Source organism: Ammodytes marinus, assembly GCF_949987685.1.
Source record: "Ammodytes marinus genome assembly, chromosome: 4".
In the NCBI taxonomy this organism is placed as follows: Eukaryota; Metazoa; Chordata; class Actinopteri; order Uranoscopiformes; family Ammodytidae; genus Ammodytes; species Ammodytes marinus.
In genome coordinates this window covers 2,471,783-2,484,282 of record NC_137233.1, presented here as the reverse complement: position 1 = coordinate 2,484,282, position 12,500 = coordinate 2,471,783, and the positions used below count along the sequence as shown (strand labels likewise).

The following is a 12,500-nucleotide window of genomic DNA, read 5'->3' as shown; positions in this document are numbered from 1 at the left end:
TGTAATGGTAACAAAGCATAATGAAGTTACGGTGCCATGATGTTTGAAATTAAGTGAAATAATGAAAGCAGTAAGAATGTCAGCAATACATCCTCTAGTTGTAGTTCTACAAAGCATCAAGTTTGAATACTCCAAGGTTTGATAGAATAGAGATGAAACTATAGCGTGTGTGTGTGTGTGTGTGTGTGTGTGTGTGTGTGAGAGAGGGAGAGAGAGAGAGATTGAGTGTGTGTGTGTGTGTGTGTGAGAGAGAGGGAGAGAGAGATTGAGTGTGTGTGTGTGTGTGTGAGAGAGAGAGAGAGAGAGAGAGAGAGAGAGAGAGAGAAACACCGTGGGTTCACACTGGTTGGCTGGAGGTGATGCTCTGTGCATAGAGCTGTGGCACAGCGCAGGCTAAGGCTTAGTTTAGGATATGTTCCGTTTAACTTCTTTTGAGCATATTTGAATATTTGTGTTTGTGTTGGTTCACAGTCAGTTATGCAGATATGTAATGCAGCGTTTTAATTCATTCTCGGACAGTTTAATTAATCAGAAAATTAATATGATATGAAAATAATCCCTTAAATTATTTGCCTTAAAATGCTTCTACTCACATATTAAGTCAACCTTCAAGAAGTTCTTCAGAAGACTTTTAGCTTGAAGTTATTATCTAAGTGAGATACTTATAATAAATACAGCTCTGGATACATGATCAGTGCCTCTGGGTTACAACTGAAAGGTCTGTGTTTGAGTAAAATGTATTTGTTTGTTATATTCTATAGACTACCGACAACATTTCTCTTAAATTCAAAATACTAATATTGTCATTTGGAGCATTTATTAACGTAGAGATGTTGATCTAAGAACAATGTGGTGCTTTTACCCATAACTGTTTCATTATTATTGATTATTCCGGATGACAGTGCGTGTTGCCTTTTGTTTTGTAGCATAGTAAAAATAAACATATATTTAGGCTATTGTTTGTACTTTTTGAGCAAATGTGAATATCTGCGTGTGTGTGTGTGTGTGTGTTGTGGTGTGTGTGTGTGTGTGTGTGTGTGTGTGTGTGTTGTGGTGTGGTGTGGTGTGGTGTGGTGTGGTGTGTGTGTGTGTGTGTGTGTGTGTGTGTGTATGTGTGGTGTGGTGTGGTGTGGTGTGGTGTGGTGTGGTGTGGTGTGTGTGTGTGTGTGTGTGTGTGTGTGTGTTGTGGTGTGGTGTGTGTGTGTGTGTGTGTGTGTGTGTGTGTGTCCAGTATACATTATACTGACGGCCTATGGATCTAAACAACAGTCAATGTCATTCTTTGTTACAGTCAATTCATGCAGTGGAACAGTAGTGGAGCCAGTCATTCAAACAGGAAGGAAGCAGTGAGACAGGTAGACAGACAGGCAGTGAGTGAGACAGGCAGACAGACAGACAGGTAGTGAGACAGACAGACAGACAGACAGACAGACAGACAGACAGACAGACAGACAGACAGACAGACAGACAGACAGACAGACAGACAGGCAGGCAGTGAGTTAGACAGGGACACAGTGAGTGAGACAGCCAGACAGGCAGACGGACAGACAGACAGACAGACAGACAGACAGACAGACAGACGGACGGACGGACGGACAGACAGACAGACAGACAGACAGACAGTGAGTGAGACAGGTCGGCAGTTAGACAGGCAGGTAGACAGACAGGCAGTGAAACAGTCCTGCAGTCAGAGGAATGGCTAACAGTAGCAGACTCAACATCTGGTTCCAATCTGAAGCTACTAACAAGAAGTGCTGTGTCTTCATCTCAGCATGGGCTCACGCTGTCACTCAAAACCACACACACACACACACACACACACACACACACACACACACACACACACACACACACACACACACACACACACACACTTCTTCACTCATGTCTATTATTCTGACTTTTCATTTCATCTTTGAGGTTAGGTAAACTGTACTATCCCTGTGAGGGCCAATCCCCTTACAGCCAGCAGAGGATAAAACACAGCAGTTCATACACAAGACGTTACACATTATAAAATACAGGTTCACTAATATACAGTATAGGGACTATAGGGATGTCACAATACCAGAAATGTAATAGTTATTGATACAAAAACCAGTGAAATGCTAATATTTCTCGAAATCCAATATGATACCACAGTAAAACCCTACAATCAGATAGGCTTAGATTTGGCTTTTAGGAGGGATAATTCTTCAAATTCTGATTCACATTTTAACAGTGATGTGCATCGTTTGGAATCCCACCATCCAATTAGATTCAGATTCGGATTCCTGGGCTCACGATTCCTGATTCAAAATGGATTCTGGATTCAGTTCAAAAGAGGATTTCAGGATCTGCTCCAGTCCACTGTGTGCTATGAGGCTAAATGAAAATGAAAAAATAACCGGCGGCAGCAAATTAATTAATTTAAAATAGCAGAAGATAGGAATCTTGATTTACCACGATAACATTTTTTCAGCACCGCTTCTGTTTATTCTTTGCTTATTTTTCAAAGTATTGGACCCAAAGCAGCAGATAAAAGAGTTCACTGTATATGTGAACACATGGTCTCCATCTCCATGTGTGAAGTACAGAGATGACATGTTTTCATCTGAGTGTGAATCCACGCTGTCAATCAAACTCACAGAAACTATACTGTGTGTGTAACTCATACTTCTTGAGCCGCCCCCCCCCCCCCCCCCCCCCCCCCACATATCACTCACTCTGTCACCTGTTGATTTTAATATCCGTGTTTTTCCTTTGAAACTGAGAAGGGTTCATCTTCAATCATAGTGTTCATTTATTGGTAGTGTTCCAATTCCCATACCTCCCTGCTGCAATGGTAGAGATGGTGGGCACCGTAGCTTTAATAGCAGCCACCACTAGTTTCACTACTAACACCTTCCTGTCCGGTGCCGGGGATCCAACCAGAGACCTCATGGTGACTGGGAGGAGGAACCAGAGACCTCATGGTTACTGGGAGGAACCAGAGACCTCATGGTTACTGGGAGGAGGAACCAGAGACCTCATGGTTACTGGGAGGAGGAGCCAGAGACCTCATGGTTACTGGGAGGAGGAACCAGAGACCTCATGGTTACTGGGAGGAGGAACCAGAGACCTCATGGTTACTGGGAGGAGGAACCAGAGACCTCATGGTTACTGGGAGGGGGAACCAGAGACCTCATGGTTACTGGGAGGAGGAACCAGAGACATCATGGTTACTGGGAGGGACCAGAGACCTTATGGTTACTGGAAGGAGGAACCAGAGACCTCATGGTTACTGTGAGGAGGAACCAGAGACCTCATGGTTACTGGGAGGAACCAGAGACCTCATGGTTACTGGGAGGAGGAACCAGAGACCTAATGGTTACTGGGAGGAACCAGAGACCTCATGGTTACTGGGAGGAGGAACCAGAGACCTCATGGTTACTGGGAGGAGGAACCAGAGACCTCATGGTTAATGGGAGAAGGAACCAGAGACCTCATGGTTACTGGGAGGAGGAACCAGATACCTCATGGTTACTGGGAGGAACCAGAGACCTCATTGTTACTGGAAGGAACCAGAGACCTCATGTTTACTGGGAGGGGGAACCAGAGACCTCATGGTTACTGGGAGGAGGAACCAGAGCCCTCATGGTTACTGGGAGGAGGAACCAGAGACCTCATGGTTACTGGGAGGAGGTACCAGAGACCTCATGGCTACTGGGAGGAGGAACCAGAGACCTCATGGTTACTGGGAGGAACCAGAGACCTCATGGTTACTGGGAGGAGGAACCAGAGACCTCATGGTTACTGGGAGGAGGAACCAGAGACCTCATGGTTATTGGGAGGAGGAACCAGAGACCTCATGGTTACTGGGAGGAGGAACCAGAGACCTCATGGTTACTGGAACCAGAGACCTCATGGTTACTGGGAGGAGGAACCAGAGACCTCATGGTTACTGGGAGGAACCAGAGACCTCATGGTTACTGGGAGGAGGAACCAGAGACCTCATGGTTACTGGGAGGAACCAGAGACCTCATGGTTACTGGGAGGAACCAGAGACCTCATGGTTACAAACACTTCCGCGCATTAATACCTATAAACTCTTTTATTAAAGCTATAGTGCGTAACCTTTTCATATAGTAAATGATTTTCGGTTACAATCAAGCGATTGCCAAATGAGTTGACGGAAAGTGTTGAGGACTTTAAATCATTCTGCCTGTGACAAACTGAAGTGCAGCTTTGTGTTGGGACGGTTTGGGACGGGGTCACATATCTGTGTCTCAACCTCAGGGTCACGACCCCGGCATGAGGTCAAGGGATGGTTACCAGGGTTACAGGGTTACCAGGGTTACAAGGAGTTCAGGAGTCAGATGGTCGATAGAATGTTAAAGAAGTAAAAGATGTTGTCTGATTGTAGCTTGTTATGTGGCTATTAGCTGCTACATTAGCACTATTAAAACCAGTGACTTGAATCATTTCTTGGTAGACGGCGCCATCCATTTTGGCTAACAAAAGTGTTTGCGTGAATGTTCAGTGTGAAAATGAATACATTACATAAACCAAATTAATCACCAAACAGCATGTGACGTTAAATCACACAGGTTTATTTTTGCTTTGAAGCTGTTGATGGAAATGCACTTTCACCAGCTTTATTTATATATTATGAATGTTTTTTTAACAAACTTCAGATAATTCGATTGAAATTGTGTGGAAACAAACTGTAGCTTGTGCCTGTCTGTCTGTTGATCTGATCTACTTTACACTTGGTGTGTGTGTTGCTGAGGATCAGAGGGAGTGCAGTGAAGTGTGTGAAGTTGTTTGGTGGTTCAGTGGTTTTGTAGAAAACTGTGAAAACGCTCTAATCATTTCAAAGGTGGAGTCAGCGATTCTAGAGAAGTTAAAACTAAAAGTTATTTTGACAACAAGCGTTCTCGAGAATCCCTGACTGCACCTTTAATTTAATGGCAAACTCATCTCCCGCTCACCTTTTCCGCCATCTTCCCCGATGTCCAACTCATCCATGACGGCTTCAGCTGACATCAAGAGGACGCGTTGCTCTGGTCCATAGTCACTCTGCTCTCAGACTGTCTGTAAGAAAAGTTACAAAGTTAAAGGTGGAGTCAGTGATTCTGGGGAACGCTTATTGTCACAATTACTTTTTGTCAAAATCAGTGATTACTTCCTCACGATCCGCTACTTGTATGTACTGTTTTTGAGTTGAAAAAAAATCCAGTGCAATACACAGCCTAGGCTCTGTAAACGGGCATGTTGCTAGCAAAGGTGACCCATTGTTTACATACCAGCTTACAGAGCCTAGGCTGTGTAACACCGGATTTTTTCTCCAACGCACACAGTACGTACAGGTAGCGGATCGTGAGGAGATATTGACTGATTTGACAAAAATTAATTTGGACAACAAGTTTTCTCCAGAATCACTGCCACCATCTTTAAACCGTGACACGTCTTTAATATGACAGAGCTGCACAACATTGCATGAGTGAAGTGGACCTAGCCGGACAAACAAACACATGTGGTGGATATTGTTTAGGGGGAATAATACAACAAAGCCTCCAGTGTCCATCGGCAGGCCTAAGAGTTTTACTGTATAATACAACTCATGCATCTGTGGACTGAGCTAAAGTTGGCGCGTTGTGTGTTGAAACTTGATGGTCTGTTGGAGTCACATGTCCCCGTGCTGTTGGAGGTTCTACCTGTGTTAACTCATCCTCATGAAGTCTACTGACGGACTGCAGAGAATGGGATGTGGCGTGAAATGTGTTACAGACACAGAATTACACTCCATGTGAACTTGAGCGTGAAGTGAAAACACAAGAACACTCACTTCCAGTTTATGAATCATGCTTTGTACTCTCCGTTTGACATCGACAATACAGTTAAAGGTGGAGTCAGTGATTCTGGAGAACGCTTGTTGTCTAAATCACTTTTTGTCAAAATCAGTGAATATCTCCTCATGATCCACTACCTGTCTGTACTTACTGTGTGTGAGCTGAAAAAATCTAGTGTTAATACACAGCCTAGGCTCTGTAAACTGGTATGTAAAGGAAGGGGCCCACCGTAGCAACATGCCTGTTAAGAAAACCAAGGCTGTGTTATAACACTGGATTTATTTTCCACGCACACACACAGTACAGTCAGGTAGCAGATCATGAGGAGATATTCACTTCGACAAAAATTGATTTTGACAACAAGCGTTTTCCAGAATCACTGACTCTACCTATGATATCAATTTGCATTGTCTGTCAATGTCAATACAGTAAATAACAAATACATCACGAGTATTTACATCTTATATTGTTGGAACTGACCTGAAATCACGTCGTAGTCTTGTATCTTCTCGGTTAAAATCCACCTGTTGTTCTTGTAGGTTCAATTTCTATCCATCCACACGTCCCACATTCAGTTTACTTTGATTAAAACATTTAGTTAAAACATTTCAAAGTCTATTTTAAGTGTATAGACAAACAGACCGACCCAGTGACTATGCTCCCACCTCACCTTACAGTCAGTGTGCATGGAGAGACGCTTTGACCCAAAATATATCTAAGTGTTGCGTTTCTGTGTGTGTGCACATGTGTTTGCACTTCATCCCGGATCTGTTATCTCACCACTGGTCATGTCAGTGTGTGTGTGTGTGTGTGTATGAGTGTGTGTGTGTGTGTGTGTGTGTGTGCGTACATGAGTGTGTGTGTGTGTATATATGCGTGAGTGTGTGTGTGTGTGAGTTTGTGTGTGTGTGTTAGTGTGTGTGTACATTACTGTATCTCTCCGTTTGTATGAATAAGGAGATTATCACCTGCTACTGGACTACAGTTTTCTCACAGACACCTTTCTCTTTGATAAATATTGCAGATACGTCATGGCTAGTGTGTGTGTGTGTGTGTGTGTGTGAGAGAGAGAGAGCGAGAGAGAGTGTGTGTTTGTGTGTGTGAGAGAGAGCGAGAGTGTGTGTTTGTTTTTGAGAGAGAGTGTGTGTGTGTGTGTTAAACATTTATGTAACATTGTGTTCAGTCATTAGATCCAAAATCCAAACTATTATGCTTTCTTGTGGTTGACCACTTCTCTATCCCATGTCTTAGTCTTAAAACGTTGCATGACAATATATTCTTAAAGACCATCTGTACAAACCCAATGACTGCCATTCTGTATTTATCCAGGGTCATTGCAGTCTTAATAATACTGTAATCTATTCCAGTTGCTCTAAATCACTTTACTATGTTGAGAACTGGCGTGTAAACATGCAACATAAGCAGATGTTTTCTGTACGCTTAATGCTAAATAAATAATAATAAATAATAAATAAAACCCTTCTGACGTGGTTATCAGTATGTACTAGTTAATGTATACAGATCCTTGTGGTACTGTGAAGGCCCTACATGAAGGATATGGACACTTCTAAAATGTACAAACGCCCTGAAACCACACATTAACTGACACAATTCTCACCAGGATTATCTTGGTTTTTTACATTAAGTTCAAACTCAATGTATGTAATGTGAAAGATGTTATAATCAAACAAGCGGCTTTAAAGCAAGACCATGAAAATTGTTAGAAAAAGTTAGGTGAGATATCGCCTATATGTCTGTGTGGTAAACATGAAGCTACTGTACATCAAACAGCTTGGTAACTTAGGCTCAGTACACAGACTGGGAAATCCAATACAAACACACACATTTAAACAATTTAAATGCTGATTCACAAGGGGATAACAACGTTAAATTTGTACAAGGGCTTTAATTTTATACTGAACAGACACACTTTAGAGGGGTATGAATCTTCTCGTCAAGTCAAAGAGAATTAAAAGTCTTTCCAACAATGTCGAACTGTTCCTTTAAACTAAAACTGAGAGGAATTATTAGGATTTCAAAACGGCAGCAGATTTATATCAAGTTAATAAACGAGGTTAATAAGTTCAGAGAAACAAAAACTCATTTGTTTGCCTCTGACCACTTGTATCATGCGGTTTGTGTGTGTGTGAGTGTGTGTGTGTGTGTGTGTGTGAGAGTGAGTGAGTGAATAAGTAAGTGAGGGAGGGAGTGAGTGTGTGTGTGCGCGTCAGCGTGTGTGTGTGTGTTAAAGAGACAGTGACAGTCTGCTAAAAACATTAGAATCATATGAAAACAAACAGCAGGATTGGACGAGACACCTGTGTTCTCTATCTAACAGCAGGGAGAAAAAACGACTAGATAACAGGCGCTGTGAACATTTCCAAAGTACATTCTAGAAACATAATACAGCGAGTGCTATTTACCCCACACTGTGACATATGGGTGAATGACTAATGGATATGTAGGAATCCTATGAAAGGGTTTTGTGTATTTTTTTTTTAATTCAGTGCACACATACTATGGACAGGTGGTGGATTGTAGGGAGATATTCACTGATTTTGACAAAAAGTGATTTTGACAACAAGCGTTCTCCAGACTCCACCTTTAAAATACTAAAACTAAAAAAATGTATCAACAAAATAATCATTAGTTGAAGTCCTTTCCTCCTCCAACAGGTTTTAACATTATAACACATGTCTCAATACCTCTGGCCTTTAAACAGTAGCAGCAGCTGAAACATCTCCCACAGAATAATCTATTCTGCAGACGCCACAGAGCGATGCTTTGGATCAGCTGAGAGATGCACTGACTATAGATAGTCTCTGCGTTCCAATCCCCATACTTCCCTACTATTTAGTATGCCAGAAAAAAAGATTTAGGGTGTCCCAATTCTTGTGGTCAGATTTAGTATGGTTAGAAATACCCGAAAAACTAACGGTGATGCGACGGATATAAAAGCAAGAGGCAAGATCAAGGAGCCATGTTAGGACGAAGTAAAAGTATGTCCCAATAGTATGCCTACTGCATCCTAACAAGATTATTTTTATGGTCAGATGTAGTATGCAGAATAGAAAAAAGAAAGAGTATGTGATTTGGAAAAAGATTTAGGATGTCCCAATACATGCACGTCAATTGTAGTATGCTGAAAATACATAAATGCCCCAATAACTCCAATATCATTTTGGAGTATTCGTCTATATTCTTGACATAATGAAAAAAAAAAACTTCCTTATTTGATTTTTTTTCTCTCCTGTCTGTGGCCCTAAAACTCTTCTGTACTTTAGTATGTAGTGTAGTAAAAAGACTAAAACTCTTCTGTACTTTAGTATGTAGTGTAGGAAAAAGAAAGAGTATGTGAATTGGAACGCAGGGTAAGTTTAGACATCGGGGGCTGTTTGACAGGAAGTCTGTTACATGCATTAACGTGTTTCGGTCCATAGGGGGCAGCAGCAATAACAGGAAAAGCAGACCGGATACTTAGTGAGCATTCAGTGTCACATTATGCTGTTGTAAAAGGTGAAGAGCAGTCCCTCTGTAAGTGTGTGTGTGTGTCTGTATGTGTGTCTGAGTGTGTGTGTGTGTGTGTGAGAGTGTGTGTGTGTGTGTGTGTGTATTCAATGATCTTGTGAGTTTTGCGTTGCTTTGTTCGGGGAAGGACAAATGCCCTGGATCTGGAACTAGAATTACATTTTTAGTAAGTAATAGGAGGGGCACAAACATTTACTAACATCTCCTATTTCCATGTCACTTTAAGTAAACTAAAGCAGTGCCCATTAGGGATGTGCACATGCCACTTGATTTATGATGTGCATCTTTTAGCGCTATTATTTTTTTTGCCGCTCTTAGCACTGTTACCGTAATAGCACAGATAGATGCGCACCAAAGTTTGGCTTGATTCACCAGATGTTTTCCCAGTTTTTCTACAGAATCGCTGGTCCAAACAACTTAACGTTTAGCACTGCAATCCATTGGTTACTCAGCAACACGCCCACCCAGTGTGAAGTAGATCGGATGAACGGTCGGAGAGAAACTCAAAGGACAGACACACAAAAATGTCTTTTTTAATTTAAATGTTAAATAAATCTTAAATTATGGAATATTTCTTACAAAATTGCTTTACTAAGCTTCTTCCACTCAAAGCTGGGGTGGAGGATTTGGGGAGAAAATAGCAGTTGGGATAGAGATTCGAATCCAAATACCTCAACCGCTCCACTTGTTCTCTTTGGTCCCTCCCCTATGGTCCCTCCCTGACACGCTCTACACCAACAAAGTCGTGCCGAAGTGAATGGACAGTCCCAACAGCCAATAAGAACAGAAAATCGGAGCCTCGCTCTGATTGGTCAAAGTGTACAGCTCATGTTAACTTTGACCAATCAGAAATCACATACCCCAGCTTTAAGACAAATATACTTATTCCTTTTCCAACACAGCCAGATAGTACCTGCTGATGTTACCGTGAAAGTTACAGGTTTAAAAGTTTTAATCTTACTTCAGTAACTTCAGCCTCATACAGCTGATGGTTTATAGCAGATGGAAAGTTACAATAAAGTTGGTATTTAGTTTACCGAGCTCCGAGTCAGACGAGGAGGAAATGCAGCGGTTTGTTTTTACGGCCTAGACTTGAAAAGAGCTTTTTTAAAAGAAGCAGCGACTGTTTCATTTGTTGTGGTAATCTCACATCCATACATAACACACACACACACGCACGCACACACACGCGCACGCACACACACACACACACACACACACACGCCAACGTCAACAGCTGCTCTCGCTCTTTAACTCGTATTTTAACAACTTTCTCAGTAAACTGTGCGCTCGGTTTACACTCTGGGACTGAGTATGGCATCAAACTGCCCTTTGGCATGCATTTTAAACACTTTGCTTTTGTGATTTTATATCTAAAAACACAGGTAATTTAGTTAATTATTCTATATTTACGCAGTAGTTACACAATACACTAGAATATAATGTGTCTAACAGTTAAAATGTTCAACCTTAAAGCCCCTCTGAACACAAATACACAAAATCCTTCTAACTTTGTAATTTTGGGAGTTAGTTGCATGATAGTAAAGCATCTGAATAGACTAGAGTTACCATTTGATACGGCCAAACCCACGCAATCCTGTCAAACGGTCTAGACAGGAAAAAACCTTTTTTTAAAACCGAGTTTAATAATATTTATGAACATTCATTTTCAATAAGATTTCTGTGAAAGCTTATTGAGACACCAAACTTCACTATCACATAAACAGCTCTGGAAAGAATTAAGAGACCAGTCTGGATTTTTTTTCTTAAATCTTCATCTCTACATAACTTAATGGAAATGCTCTTAATTTACAAAACATGTATTGGAATTCGGTAGAAATGTTGTCAGTAGTTTATAGAATAAAACCAAAATGTTCATTCTACTCAAACAAAAAACCTATAAATAGTCAAACGAGAGACACTGAACATTTGGAGTGATCTCTTATTTTTTTCCGGAGCTGTAGATTGGTACAATTTAAGTGCAGGTTCCCAGATGCTTTTAAGGGTGAGTAAACTGTATTACAAAAGGTATTTGTTGAAGGTGTTAATTGAAGGAAATAGGATCTCCACTTCTGTATTTAAGAGCCGAGTTAGAAACAAACACACAGTTGATTGGCCCACCGCCATCCAGTCAATGAAATGTTTTAACAAGAAAATATATCGTCTCCGAACTGAATGATCCTCTGTGTGGTTAATTATAGAACATGTGTCGGTCTGTGACCCGTGTCGAGGGGCAGCCGTGTGTGTGTGTGTGTGTGGGAGAGCGTGTGTTTGTGTGTGTTTTTGTGTAAGAGAGAGAGAGAGAGTGTGTGTGTGTGTGAGAGAGAGTGTGTGCAGTGTGTGTTAGTGTGTGTAAGAGTGAGAGAGAGAGAAAGAGTGTGTGTGTATGCATGTTCGTGTTAGTGCGTGTTGCCGTTTGCATGTGTTTGTGAGATTGTGTGTGTGTGTATGTATGTGTGCGCACTGTGTGTGCGTGGGAGCGTTTCTGTGTGTGTGGATCGTAGTAGATTGTTGTTCGTGAGGGAGACAGGAAAAGGTTGTTGGAGGAAGGGGGGGATCAGCTATGGCTGCCAGTTAACTACAGTCATACTAAGGAGTCTTTGTCCTATAAAACACACACACGCACAGACACACACACAGTTTCATAAATCCTGACATGGAGTGAAACCAAAATTATAGATTTTCATTTCATTCCACAAACCAGCAATGTTTTACCTCTAGTGTATCAACTGATTATTTAGATTTAGGATGGTTAGAAGTACCTGGATGTCCTACTACATCCGGCCAAGATTTTTAGTGTTGAAAACAGCATCCTATTTGGGCGATTCTGACCCATAATCCAGTGCGCACGTGAAGTGACGTCACATCGACGAAGCCTCCGACGGATATAACAGCAAGAGGCAATATCAAGGCGCGATGTTATGATGAAATAAATAAGTTAAAGTATGTCCCAATTGAAGCATACTGCATCCTAACTAGATTCTTTTTATGGTCAGATGTAGTATGTAGAATAGAAAGAAAGAGTATGCGATTTGGAACACAGGGTTAGTCTTTGCATGTGGAGGGACGTAGGAGGTTGATCTCTGTCAGGTCTGTTTCTGTAGAGGTCAGAGAGCCTGTGATTCAGCAGATGTTCACATGTGTCGCGGCTTCCAACTT

The 12,500-nt window shown here is 41.6% G+C and overlaps 2 protein-coding genes across 2 annotated transcripts in view; one reads left to right on the top strand and one right to left on the bottom strand.

Annotated features, from left to right (window-relative positions):
• The window catches only part of LOC307249208 (recombining binding protein suppressor of hairless-like protein), a gene marked incomplete at both ends in the record, with an annotated part of 24,829 nt that extends 19,840 nt beyond the window's left edge, over nt 1–4,989 (bottom strand). The window contains 1 exon segment of the mRNA XM_080025849.1: nt 4,953–4,989. Coding sequence (XP_079881975.1) covers nt 4,953–4,989 — 37 coding nt within the window.
• matn4 (matrilin 4) overlaps nt 1–12,500 on the top strand; it is a 44,081-nt gene that overhangs the window by 1,279 nt on the left and 30,302 nt on the right. The window lies entirely within an intron of this gene.